Here is a 14296-nt window from a genome sequence, read left to right as displayed (position 1 = left end):
ACTAGAGTATTAATTTTTTTTCTTACCTTCCTCATATTTATAATCACTGGTGACATCTACACGATCATCTCTACCAACTGCCTTTGTGCTGATGAACTGGCCAATTGTTGTAGACTTAGAGAATATTAATGTTTTCTTTCCAGTTGCAGGGTCATAATTCCAGTACATACAGTCTGCATTCACTTCTGCAAATACAAATGGGCAATCGTAGTCCAAATCTATGTCTCCTTCTTTGATGGCATTCCGTGAGGCAGGACCACACTGATAAATTCCTATGGCATTAAGAAAAAATAACTTGGATCTAGTCAATGGTTTCACAGTAAGCAGCTTACTAGACAGGTATTTGTCAACGACCCCTGAATTACCAGGTGCTGGTGTCCCACTCATAGAATGGCTCGGGTTGGAAGGGACCTTAAAGATCATCTACTTCCAACCCTCCTGCCATGGGCAGGGATACCACCCACTAGATCAGGTCGACCAAGGCCCCATCCAGCCTGGCCTTGAACACCCTCCAGGGATGGGGCATCCACAACTTCTCTTGGCAACCTGTTCCAGTGCCTCCCTATCCTTACAGTGAAGAATTTCCTCCTAATGTCTAATCTAAATCTATCCTCTTTTAGTTTAAAACCATTTGCCCTTGTCCTATCATTATCTACCTAAGTAAAGACTCCTTCTCCATCCTTTTTATAACCCCCCTTTAAATACTGAAAGGCCACAGCGAGGTATCCCTGGAGCCTTCTCCAGGCTGAGCATCCCCAGCTCTCTAAGCCTTTCTTCACAGGAGAGGTGCTCCAGCCCTCTGATCATCTTTGTAGCACTCCTCTGGACTCGCTCTAACAGGTCCACATCTTTCTTGTGCTGGGAGCCCCAAACCTGGATGCAGTACTCCAGGTGGGGCCTCACGAGGGCAGAGTAGAGGGGGACAATCACCTCCCTTGACCTGCTGGTCACCTCTCTGTTGATGCAGTCCAGGACGCAGTTGGCCTTCTGGGCCATATCTTTCCAATTTGGAGGTCAGGATGTCATGTGGGACCATGTCAAAAGCCTTACAGAGGCAGACCCTCATACCAGGCTGATCACCAACGTGTCTTGCATTTATTCTGAAGATACACTTGATCTGTGTTTCTAGTATTCATTAATCTTCAATAGCTCTGGATACCTATATTGGAAATATAGGAACAGCTACAAAAAACTGCTCCTAGAAGCCTAGTTTGTTTCTTGGCAGCCACAGAAGAGCAGAGGCTTTTTTACTTAGACAGATACTGTCACACAATTTCTGAGCAGGGAAAGAAATTACTTTTACAATGGCTTTACAATTTCTTTTTCTCTCAGAAAGTGGCTGACTTCATAATTTTTTGTCATTATTCCTGGAATTAAATCTGTGTACCTCCACTTTCTTCTTGGGGAGTTGCATCCAGGATTTGCCATCCACTGTATGAGGGGCCCAAGTCACTGCGGGAAAACCAGCTTTCATTCCAGACATGGAAATTCCTACATTCATGAATGAACAAAGTAAACCACTGTTACGTGTTTCCAAATTCCTATTCACATCCATTAATCAGTCATCTTAGTTAAAGTTATCGAATATTTTAATTTCTAAAGGTTCGTATCTGAGACTGACCACTTCCACTTTGATCCTGGCTATCTTAATTAGATAGGAGCTGAAAATTGCGTTGTGAAACAGACATAAATGTTCAAGGGGAGAAAGCAAATTTGTGAAATTAGATACAATTTCCTGAGACTTTTTATTTTCCCCAAAAAGTTCTGAGTTTGTGCACATTCTTAGTTTCAGGTGTGTTTCTTACAGCACAATGCCACAGGTATTTCTGTTGTTCCTATATGTAGGATGGTTTCAAAACAAGCAGGGAAGTAATCAAGGCAAGAAGTGAGGGGGTACACCAGTTCTTTGCTGAATGCAAACTTGTTTCAATTGCATTTGATGCTCAGTAGTGATAATTAAATTATTTTCACTGCAAATGACTTCATTGCAGGGAAAAAAAAAAGGTAGGGGAAGGGGGACAGGTTCTGTCAAAACTTTAATAGTATAACAGGAGCTGCTTTTGAAGAATAGTTCCAAACTAAGTGAAGTCCCACTGTTTGATATTTCCAGTGTAATATCCCAAATTTTCAGTCGTTTGTTTCATCGTAGCTATAACCTTGTCTGCCTTGGTTTCAATTTGCTGTTTTTAGTCATGCTTAATTAAGAAAGAGTGAAAATACCAAATTTTGTAGTTCTATGATTTTTTGTTGATCCTGTGTGTGCAGTTGTTTTTTGGTCAATTTTCAAGAAGTTAATGCAGCATTTTTCATTAGAATATATGTTCTGCACCTGAAGACTATAATCACTGACAGATCCTATTAATAAATATTGTAGAACTTTACCAGACACTGTCAGCTCCTCTCTCCAAATGATTTCCAGAAGCATCGTAAAACTCATCCACACGCAGGTTTCCATCTGCATCGTGGGCAGAGCTGAAGTTTGTAATTGTACGAGTGGGAATCCCCAGACATCTAAGCACTAAAGAGCAAATAGAAACCCATAGTCAGAAAGCACTATTTCCAGCATATAGTTTCATATAACATATTAATGTCTGGATAGACGTTCATGTTGAAAGCATTATTAGTAAATTTTTATTTATTTTTTTAACAGAATCTGTGCACTATCTTATATGCATTACATGAAGCATACCTGTGGTCAATACTGCTGCAAAAACCCAACATTGTCCATATCTAACAGGCCTGAATCCTGATTTCTTCCAGTTTTGCAGGATTTCACCACTTCCAGTCCAGCTGCTTGGACTTTTCCCACCTTCATAATTTCCACTCCAGTTTCCTAGTACCACTCCTTGGTCATCATTGGCGTTGACCTGTAAAAATATTCACTGAATTTATAAGACAAATTAAGAGTTTATAACAGATTAAGTGGCAGTGGGGAAGGAGAAAAGCATTGAATGACATTTTAGTGGACAAAAGTCATTGCTTCTTGAAGTTGGCCTTCAGGAAGAAGTCTCATCTTTTCAGGGAAATGAAATATGTGTCCTCATAAATAATGAGGAGCATTTATCTACTGTGTCTTCCACCCAAGTGTAGTAGTACCCAGCAAGAAGAGAAACTGAAGTCTGTAGTGAATCTTTCTGTCATAAGGTGGCAACTTTTCCGCTGTACTTTTCCACTGAATGGCATCATCAATACATATATGCAGCTAAGCTGTCAGAATGTGTCTGGATAATAACAGAGTGAACTCTTAGCAAATTCGTAGACAATGTTACATTAGGAGAAGAGTCAGACACAACAAATGCAGAGTCACCTTGAGAATCTTGGATACTGAATCAACAGAAATATCATGAAATCCAGGAAAAAAAGGTGTAGATTTCAGAACTCAGGGCAGAATAACACCATGCATTGGTACAGGCTGGGAACGGTTTGCTGAGTGGCAGCTCGGCTGAAAGGAACATGGGAGTTACAGCAAATGCCAGAGATTATCAGAATATTGAGGAAAATTGTTATCCCCCTTTTATCACTAGTGAGACTGTGGCAGGAGCGCTGTCTCTAGTTTCAGGGTCTTCAGTTCAGGGGAACGTTGAGGCATTGAACAGGGACCAAGAGACAGGACTACCATGATTGTCAGGGGCCCTAGAGCACACAGCTTATAAAATGTTGAGAGTGCTAGGCTAATTCTGTCTAGTAAAGGTGAGGGTAAGGGAGAATGAAATAGCAGCTTACAACTACTTGAACATACAAAGTTTTGAGTCCAACTTTTCTCTGTACTGGCATATTATATAACAAGAGGCAACAGCATTAAGTTGTAGCTTGGGAAAACCATATTGGACATAAGAGAAAAATTAATCACTAAGAGGCTAGGGCAGCTCTGGACTGGTCACCCAGAGAGGCCATGAAATTTTCCATCCTTGGAGATTTTCAAGACAACCTGACAAATCCATGGCTTACCTGATCTAGTGCCACCACGTCCCACTTCAAATGGAGAAATTGGACTAAAGACCTCCAAAGCACTAGCCCCTCAGCATACCAGCCCACAACTTAACTTTCAGTTTGACTACTGGATATCAAAGTTTGTAATATCAAACATACCACAGATGACATAAATCTAGAAGGCCTAGATCAGACAGCCATGTAGGGATTTCTCTGACCCATATTTGTGGTTTCTGGTGTATACAAACAGTGGCCTAAAATTTTCTGAGAAGTCTCTTCGTACTTACTTTAACTAACTATTTTAAAAGAATATTTAGTAGTTTGGACTTTTTGAACATGTTGCTTACCATTGCGCTGAGAACTCGGCCCAGATATTTGGGATCATTTCGGTGAGATACATCTGTGGCAGGATCCTGACGGTAGTTTAAGCTTCGATCCAGCATGGAAAGGCAAATATTGAGAATATCTCCTTGAAACTATGTTATAGAAATAAGTTAGTGTATTGGAACCACAGATTATGCTACTGTGCTAAAAATCAGGATAAGTACAGCTACATAAGCATTTAATGTTTATTTAATCACTAAAATAAATCTTGCAGCTCAGCCAGGAATTTCACATAAAAATACAGCCTCAAAAAACCATAAATATTAAAATTCAAAGAGCTTTTCAGAAGTCAGAATCTGTGGACTGAAGGCCAAGCCTGTGCCATACAGTGTTGCTACACAATACTACCCAGCAGACACTAGGATTTCTGCTGGCTGCATCTCTGAGTCCTAGATCATATCACTGATTGGTCAATTACAAATTTTCTTATTAATCAGCATAACAGGGCTTTACAGGAGTTCTAATTGCAATACTAGACTCCTGCTTTTCAGAGGTGTGTGACTGTGATAAACTGGAAAAAGCAAACAAGCTGGTCACCCACCTTATGTGAAAACCAGAGCACAAAACACTGTCTGGTGTTTCAGTGCTGTGTTTACCTGGCCAAAGTTCCATCCAAAGCTGTTGATATGATGTGTATTGCCAGCAAAAATGATGCCAAACTCTTCTAGCACATATTCCTCACACTCAGCCTTGTTAGACATGAACACATCATCACCTGAAAAGCCAAAACAGAAGCATGTACCACCACAGCAGGCAAAATAAACCAAAAACCTCCAGAGTTTTGGTCTTCATCAGCACGAACACTTGTAGATATTTACCCTTTACTATTCTTCCTGTTATATCCGTATGATGAAATGCAGGACTTCCTGTACTTAGAGGAAAGGGGTTGGAAGTTGTGTGTTTGAGTGAAGACAGAGTATGACCATGTCAAATGTGGAAGAAGGCAGAGGGTAGATACGTCTCTTTTCCTGGTTCTAGAGAGACTGGATGCACTCTTCTAAACTTGTGCAGAAACACAGAAGCACTGGCAAAAGCAGCACTTAATCTGAATCTTTTAGGGCAAGGAGCCCTCCAGTAAGTACATGATACAGAGCTGATCTGATGTACCAGAAGGTCCTAAGAAACTATTATATGCTTTTCTCTTCTCAGTACTAGATTATGTGGTGAATGTTCAGCCCCTGTATTAAATCATAAATCAAACAGAGAAGCTGCAAATATTAATCAAACTACAAGTGAGTTAGTTCTTTCAGGGGAATGCCAACATATTCATACCTGAAGACCAAGGATTAAAGAGCAAAACAAAAGTGCCAAGGGTTGCTGGAGATGAGCTGCCACTCGAAGTACTTTGAACACTCAGCTTGTAACGTCCGATGACAGCATTAGCTGGGCTGGAAATGGTGATGCTTGCAGAGTTGGAACTGGTGGACTGCAGAACTGCACTCCAATTCTCCTTACTCGCTGTGCTGGAAATACCAAATGTGGCCTGGGTCTTAGCCTGCTTTGAGGGTTTTGGACCTTTTAAGGAAAATAAACAATCAAAAAAATTTTTTTCCAGCTTGCTGAAATTTAGTTGTCAAGAATTCAGCAGAGATGTAAGCCTCCCCTCAGATGAATGTGCCACATGTTTGAAACTGAAGAGCGCTATCACTGCTAGCTGGGGAGGGAGTAATACAACAAAGAACTCAAACATTTCCATGCCTATGTAAAGCAGCATGGTGGTTCTGAGGTATTATCTTGCTACCATATAGCACATACCAGGCCAGAAGAATGTGGCCTACGAGGCATTACAATTTCTGTGAAAGAAGTTGGGAGCCATACCTGTTTCTACGATGAATGTTAAGTTTTGCTCAGGCTGTTCAATTCCATTGAAGGTGACAACAAAGGCTTGACCTCTCCTCACAATCAACTCTTTGCTCGAAAATTTATTTGTGTGGTGATCTCTTGTATTTTCTTTCAGGTGCCAATTGGTACTCGGCTGCGTTGCAGCTATGAAAAAGTGACAAGAGCAAGAAAATTTTACAGTACATCCAAGATTTTAAAATGAGGAAGAAACGCATAAACACTCTCACAAATTGCATGTTACTTTCTATAGCTAGCTAGTAGCCATGTGAGGTTTGCACCACAAATACAAGTAATTAAATTATGAGCGTATTATTTATTTATTTTGGAAATTCTCCACCTTGCAGACATTGTTAGAGACTATCTGCAAAATTCAGTAAAAAAGGCAAAGTATATCCAGTAGTAAAGAAAAATCAGAAAGGAATCTGAGAGGGGAGAACCATGAGAGAATGGAATACTTGTGAGTTACTTGAATAAGGAATCCAGCTGAACTCTGCTAATTCTTTCAAGGTTTCATTCATTCCATGACTTGATGTTATACTAACAAAGTCACAGATTTGCTGTCTCTGAAAAAGCAACAAAGAAACCTAAATGACCTGAGAAAGATTTCTGCATTTTAAATTGTGATAAGTAATCTCCAGACACATTTATGTTACATGTACCTCTGACAAAACTACCAGCCACTATCTCTTGGAAGCACTTACCAAAAATATGTTGATGGACACTGGGCTATCATTTGGCAGTGGGAGAAATGACAGAATTGGAGAGAGAACACTACTGAAGTCATGTATGTGAAATAAGCTGCAGAAAGCTCCTGTGTGTGAGCTATGGCTTCATCAGAGGCCAAAGAACAGGTATTTGAGGTTGGTTTGGCTCTGACATCACCAGTCTATGGAGGGTTAACTAGTAGAAGACAGCTCGATGGTGGAAATGAAGTGCGGAAGTACAGAAGAAAAAGATGGCACTGTGTGTTTTCTTTAATTTTTTTTATTAGTCTCTATCCACCTCTTCCTCCATTCCACTCACCCCCAAAAAGAGGGATAACAGTTAAGAGTAACAGTGCAGTTCTTAGCAGTGGAACAGAAGTACCCTGTGCTGTTACTGAGTAAAAAATTACTATGTCAAACAGATTCATCCACAGAAAGGTGTTTTTTTTTTCTTTTCTTTTTTTTTCAGCGTGATCTTAGGCTTATGAGGCAAGCCTTGAAATAACTATAGCAAACAACTTAGCAATGTAGTCACAGTTTAAATGGGGAGAACGTGTTTCATAGTATCTAGGCAAGCAGCATGTACTTTGATTTTTTCAGGAACACACCTATGTTAAAAAAAAAATTAAAATCAGAAACTTAGCAATGAAGCACATCTGTTGTACAGCAAGCCCAGGGGTAGGGGAGACTTGTCTTTAGAAAGGCTAAGGCTATTATAAATGGGACCATTTATAATAATTACTGGATTGGGCAAACTGCTTATGTGTAAATACTAGCAAGTAAAAAACAAAACAAACAAACAAAAAAAAACAGACAAATGAAATCCTTAAATTTTTGTATCCTCTCAGCCTTAACTTCAGGTATCAACCTCTTCTTCTCATTGTACCCTCCGTCAGGCTTTTCAATGATAACTTCTCCAAGATCTGTGTTGCCTCCTATGTCAGATTTGTCAGTCTTCATTTGCGCTCATCTGACAACTTCAAATAGCTGCAGACTTTCCTTTCCTTACTATTTGCAAAGTACAACATGTCTATATTGGATAATATCTGTTCTCCCAAATTTTGTTCTCATAAGCTTGTTTTTCCCATATGAACATTTAGTGGAAAAACAAACAAACAAACAAACAAAAGCACACACACACCCCTTTTTTTTTTCTTGGATCAAAAATCCTTAGAATAGTGATCTTTCAGTGACCATTACAGAGCTGAATATGAGGTATCAATGTAAGAAAATGACAGAGCACCACAGAAGGGGCTTGCCCTCTTGCTCACCTTGGCCCATATCTGATCAATTTGTCCTGTAAGAGCAGCTTTTGGAGGTTTCCTCTGAATGGCTGCCTCTACTTCTGTTGACTCAAGGAATGTCTGATGCTTTTCACTTCTTTAAAACTCTAGTTGTAAAGTTGCCAGTTTGCTACATTTCCTGGGGGGCGGGGGAATGGGGGGGGGGGGGGGGGGGGAGGAGCTTCAATAGCCTCCTTTGCTCCCCAGCAAAGGGAGCAATCTGACCAATGGAGCATGAGGATTTTTTTTGCATTTTTTTTCCCCTCTCAGTCCCCACATCCTGATTTCTCTTTCTTGCAACCTACTATATGAAGTTTGAAGAATATTTATGCTTAAAATTCAGTCACCTGTTAAAAGATTCTTATTGTATTTGAATTTGTAAGAATTTCAGTATTTAGTTGTTTTTTCTTTCTGTGATAACAAAATTATAGTAATAGCATAACTTCTTCTTGCACCACATTGTTTTCAATTTTGCAATTTTTCATAAGCAATAGTTACAGTGACATTCTTTTAACATTAACATATTGAATCCATCGTTTTCCTGGGGCTGCTTCCTTGAATGCTTCTGACTCCACCACAGGTCTAAATGAGGATCAGAATAATTTATGCCCTTGCACAGAAAGCCTGTTTCCAGGTCTTCTGAGGAGTTTACTATTGTTGACATGTCATCGTCTCTTGCTGGGGCTAATCAGAGTGCATACTGCGTAAATAGTTTAATTTAGTTTCTTTCCCCGAATAGAAAAACAATGAATGTACCTCATACTGTAATTATATTATTTTTTTTCTGCAGTGTAGTAGTTGCAAAACAATGAACAAGCTATTGTCTGTCCAAATCTAATCATGCGAAAGTTAAAGAACCAATTTTTCATTTATCACATAATTACTGTTTAACAACATTAAGTAGACAAACACTCAATGTCATATTTGCATGACACACTACAGAGATGATAAGTAAATACATTTGTGATTTGTGATAAAATAGCTATCATTGTTTCCAGCTGCTGTACTATTATTTTTTGATGGCAACATGCAGTTTTGCACAAATATCTTTCACTTCATTTCAAGGAGAAAGATTTTTACACATGCTTTGCAGGTAGTTCCATTTTCTGGTAAAAAAGAAAAATGCTAATTCTGATACTTCTTTGAAACCATGTGTAAAATTTGATGTATTCAATGCACAGTCATAAGCATACCTCTAACTGAGACCCAGTATGCTGGGCTGGCCACTGCTGTACATATTCCCAACTGCAGAGTTTTAATTGGCTGGACATAGTATTCAACAGCCCAAATAGTTCTGTTCTCAGGTTTGGATGATTTCTGAAAAGTCTAGAAATGAAAGTTGCTGTATCCATTTCACATACAACTATTTTATTCATATTTCCTAAAAAAAGGTTTTATTAGAACAAACAGTTTTTACCTGGGTGTAATTCAGACTGCTGCTGTGAATCTCTGTTTATTAATAATATTTAATTTCAGGGAGGGCCATAGTTTTATCACATGCAATATCCAACTGTGATTTTTAAAAGATACAACTTTAATTCCTAAATTTTATTTTTTTTTTTAGAATCTGATTTTAAAATGTTAAGTCCAAACTATGAAGGTTTCAGATGTTAAGCTATATTCTCCTTCCCATACTCTACATTCTCTTCAATGACACACTAGCGATTTTTAGAATACATTCTTGGTAGAGTTTGAGCCTATCATTGGAGACATAGCAACCCTCTTCTCTTTAATAGAAAGATTAGTTACAATGATTGAAAGAAAAAAAAAAGGTCATTGATTATTCCCGAGATAGCTGTCAATTCATATATGGTCACGTTTCTCTCTCTCTCCCTCTTTTTTTTTTTTTTTTTTTTTTGATAGCAATGGTGAGCTGGGTATTGTCCCATAGGTCATTGGCATAATTGTTTTTGGTACCTGATGGTACGATAGTATAGTTATAAACAGTACGTTAGGGAAAACAGGTAGAAGGCTCAGGGGCGACCTTATCGCACTCCGCAGGTACCTTAAAGGAGGCTGTAGCGAGGTGGGGGTTGGTCTATTCTCCCACATGCCTGGTGACAGGACGAGGGGGAATGGGCTAAAGTTACGCCAGGGGAGATTTAGGTTGGGTATTAGGAAGAACTTCTTTACTGAAAGGGTTGTTAGGCATTGGAATAGGCTGCCCAGGGAAGTGGTTGAGTCACCATCCCTGGAGGTCTTTAAAAGATGTTTAGATGTAGAGCTTAGTGATGTGGTTTAGTGGAGGACTTGTTAGTGTTAGGTCAGAGGTTGGACTCAGTGATCTTGGAGGTCCCTTCCAACCTAGATGATTCTGTGATTCTGTGAATATTGTGGAAGACAGTATGACAAGGAAAACAAGTTGTTTCTGTTGCAGCATCTTCCTGTGTTTTATTCCCAACTCTGGCTAAGTTGCCTTGCTGGCCTCTCCTTTGCTTTGTTTGTAAAACTGATGAATGGTACATACCAGACCTGTGCATTAAAGATGATGGGCAAAGGTTGAGAATGAGAGTTGAATTATGGAAAAACATTAGCCCTAGTCAGAACAGTAGTCAAGCAGAATGCATCTGACCCACCTTACACCTTCCTGTAAGCCAAGTGATATTTGCAGAGCTTACATTGCGTCTGTAAATGTAAAGAATACACAGGTAGGCACTTGATATGCTTGGTGGTCAGCTAGAAAAGATTATTATGGAGCTCACAAAATGCAAGTTCTAAGCCATATTAGTATTTTGTTTCATGTGCACAGAATGAGCTGTATCAGAATCATCTTTTGCAGACTGGTTCAGTTGCATAACTCATGACAACCTTTTCTAGTAATACACAGATTTCTTCCCTCACTCCAGTAACCACGTTAAAGAAATGAGTATACAGGAGGAAGAGTTCAGCACTGAACAGCGAAGGACATGATTTGTAGTAGAGTAATTACCCTCGTTATTCCTTTTGACCCTTCTTTCAATTAGCTTTCTCTTCCCCACCAACTCTGTATTAATCCACAGCGATACTTGATTTCTATCAAATGTCGCCTATAAATAATTGTGTCTTTCTTTGAGGATGGGAAATCAGTCTTTTTCTGCCCCTTTATTCTTTCTGAGAATAGCTCTTCCATGCATATCCCTAAAACACAATGTAACAACCATCTGGCCATGACTCACCAGAGACCATCACAATTCCCTGGGAAGTCTGAACTATTCTGTCTCCCCTCTCATTCCTTTGTTGGATAATTCAGCAAGGAATTTCATCACCAAAATCACTCCTGCTATCCTAGATGCTGGAAGTCAAGTGGTTTTCTGCAGCTGTTACTATATTTGTCAACCACACTAGGGCAGGAGTTGGGACCCTGGAATAGTGGTATGGACTGACTTATGTCAATACTCTTCAGGACTAGAACCCTCTGATGTAGATGGGTCAAGTCCACATGGAAAAGCACTTGGCTGAGATCTCCTCTAGGCCCTACATATTGTCCGTTACATAGTTCTTATTTTTTCTCTTCCTCTTCCATTCAACATGCCCTAACTAGCAGGGCACAGCCTGCTAGGAAATTCCTAGAGGATTATTCCTGAAGTTCACAATAGCCCAACTTTGCAGGCAGACAAACTTGGAACAGTCAGCACTCATACTGTCTGTGTGAGGGCAAACTCCCCTCTTAGCTGGGCTCAGATTTTCCCTTAGGATCTTGGCAGGAATATTATGGCTCATTCCAGACAGGAAACTGACAGTGATATATTACTGACATATACTACTGTGTGAACTTCATAAAGTACCAAGGGACCAGCACCCAGGAATGAATCAAACTGATGGCGCACGCACTGGGCTGAACCTATGCCAGGCTTCCCAGCCAACTCCCACATAGTCACACATGACCTGTTATTTATAACCTATTATATTTAAAGGTATTTCCCTACCTCTCCCACTTACGCACACATCCCTTCCACTGGAATGGAGTAAAGACGTTATTTGGAAGTTGTAACTTCCAGTTACAGCTGCCCACTCATCAGCAAAGAATACCTCTTTGCAAGCTCCATTCACTACGTGGCTCTGCTCATTTATTCTAAGAACATGAATCCAGCATATTGTCCCATTCTGTGGACAAGCACTCTTAATTCTACCTAACAAACAAGATGCTTGCAGGTGTGATTCATGCCTCGGTGGTAATGACACAGAGGTGACACGCAGAAGCTGAGATAACTATTTTGAGTGAGACTATGAAACAAATTGCTGACTCCTTAGTAGAAGTAATGTGCTGCAGATTGTCAAAATCTTTTTTTTTTTTTTAAGTTATCAAATTTATATGATCTTTTAGGTGTTTTCCCTTTTCTTTAGGCACCTCCTTCATTTCTCTTTCTGGATCCTGTTAAACTAAGTCCATTAGAGATTGGCACACAGATGCAAAAAACTTCCTGGAAAAAAAAAGACTATATTTGCAGGATGTGCGTGTCTGGAGCATGTGCATGTGTGAAAACAGTTCTGTGTGCGCAGACACACTCACAGCTTTTTACACTACAATTCTGCATGGCGCTGTGAGAAGGATCCCCTGGGTACTTTTGACATGAACTTGGGCGTGCAATATGACCTGGGTATTTCACAAGCAAGAGTTGACCATGATCAGCAAATGCCAGTTTGTTCGTTAAATGCTGCTATTGCTTCTTGCATTTAGTATGATGAGAAAATTGTGGTTAGGAAGGACAGACTGTCGTATGACACCTTAAAAGGAAGTTTTTAAGGATTGCCTTGCTAAAATGGCTTGGCTAAGTTATTAGCACATTGTTACTTAAAAGGAAATGTTGCAATGCAGAAACAATTGGTTTGTGGTTATTTCACCATTACTGGTGTTGAAGGTTTTTGCTATCTACTTTACAGCACTTTTTTTTTTTTGTTAAAAAGAAGGATTTTTCTACTCATTCCAATGTCTTTCAGACTGACTCATATTGTGTTTTGCCATTTATTTAAGTTCCACTCAGTGGAGGAGATTTATGAGTGAAATTATGCTCATTGCATGCACCTGATTCCCTCCCAGACCATGTTAGGCACTTAAAAAGTGAACATTTAGATAGTATTACACTTAGCATTACACTTAATGACTGAGACAGTCATTAAGTAAGCACAGTCAGGCCAGGCAAAGAGCAGACGCTGTTGAGGGATGCTAGCACAAGTAATTCAGGTCAATAGCATAAATTATTTGAAATACTTGTAAATAGATGAATACTTGTGTCCTAAGAGTTTATGCAATCAGTTCTCCTAAAACTTTTTGACAATGGGGTAGCTGTGCCTCTTTTAACCTCCATGAGGGGGAAACAATACCCCTCGTTTCTGCACTTTATCCTCTGTTCTGTGGATGGTTGCTTTTTCATTAATTTCCTGAACTTTTCAAGCCTGCGTCACATAAAGCTAGCATAGCATGAACTCCATGCCTAGAAGAGGTAAAGTGGTATCTGCACTCAGGCCTCACTATACATTTTTACAGAGGTCCCAACAAGTTGGGTCTAAGCAAGTACAAGGCCAGCCTTGCTAAAGTGTATTGATTCAATATCTTTCCTCCTGAGGATATCTGTACTGATTTGTCTGTATTTTAAAGTCCTTTTGCTTTTCATACATTGCATTCTGCTGACTCTGAATCTCCATGAAGGAATCTAGTCTATAGTCTGTTCTCAGCACAGATGTGACCATTAACACAAGATTCATTCCTACCTGAACTCTCTGATTCATTACGTTTCACAATAAAAGATGGTTTGCAGTTTGCCAGTACTTCTTCTGCTCTATCTGCAGTTTTATAATATTTAGCTCCAGTATGGTAGTGGATGGATTATCTTCTTTTCCTCGCTTGTGTCTTTTGGAAAATTCAGGAAAGAAAATGCTGAAATAACCCATTCAAAACCTCTGCATGTAGTGTACTCCAACAATTCAGAACCCTTTACAAACATTAACTCCATAGAAAAAAAATAACGTATGGTAAATTATTCACTTGCCCATTCCTTATCCATGAAGAGATTTATTTAAATTTAATTTTTATTTTATTTTATTTTTTTTTACTTACCATCCATGCTTCCTTGCTCCTCTGTGTCTTGGACTTTGTATTTCTGTGAGCAACTGTAGGGTTATATGATAAGACTTCAACCTCTGGTTGTGTGGCAGCATTTATAGAGAAAACTTTAG

General features: G+C 39.4%; 2 protein-coding genes across 44 annotated transcripts in view; one reads left to right on the top strand and one right to left on the bottom strand.

Moving 5' to 3' along the window:
• Positions 1–14296, top strand: part of CCNDBP1 (cyclin D1 binding protein 1) — a 105286-nt gene that overhangs the window by 70324 nt on the left and 20666 nt on the right. The gene's annotated exons all lie outside the window — the stretch shown is intronic.
• LOC106047160 (protein-glutamine gamma-glutamyltransferase E-like) overlaps positions 1–14296 on the bottom strand; it is a 20495-nt gene extending 6199 nt beyond the window's left edge. Inside the window, exons 1-9 of one of the 2 annotated variants that reach the window (XM_048050684.2) lie at positions 14178–14296; positions 6133–6300; positions 5587–5829; positions 4911–5029; positions 4278–4406; positions 2690–2867; positions 2383–2518; positions 1388–1491; positions 27–272 (exon numbers count right to left, since the gene is read on the bottom strand). In XM_048050684.2, coding sequence (XP_047906641.1) covers positions 27–272; positions 1388–1491; positions 2383–2518; positions 2690–2867; positions 4278–4406; positions 4911–5029; positions 5587–5829; positions 6133–6300; positions 14178–14184 — 1330 coding nt within the window. In that variant the 5' untranslated portion in view covers positions 14185–14296. Of the gene's footprint in view, positions 1–26; positions 273–1387; positions 1492–2382; positions 2519–2689; positions 2868–4277; positions 4407–4910; positions 5030–5586; positions 5830–6132; positions 6301–8131; positions 8269–14177 lie in introns of those variants that run through there. The other variant, XM_013198509.3, reaches the window with a different exon arrangement.

This window comes from Anser cygnoides, chromosome 16, assembly GCF_040182565.1.
Source record: "Anser cygnoides isolate HZ-2024a breed goose chromosome 16, Taihu_goose_T2T_genome, whole genome shotgun sequence".
NCBI lineage: Eukaryota > Metazoa > Chordata > Aves > Anseriformes > Anatidae > Anser > Anser cygnoides.
The sequence above is the reverse complement of the archived record's forward strand: the minus strand, read 5'-3'. Positions and strand labels throughout refer to the sequence as shown.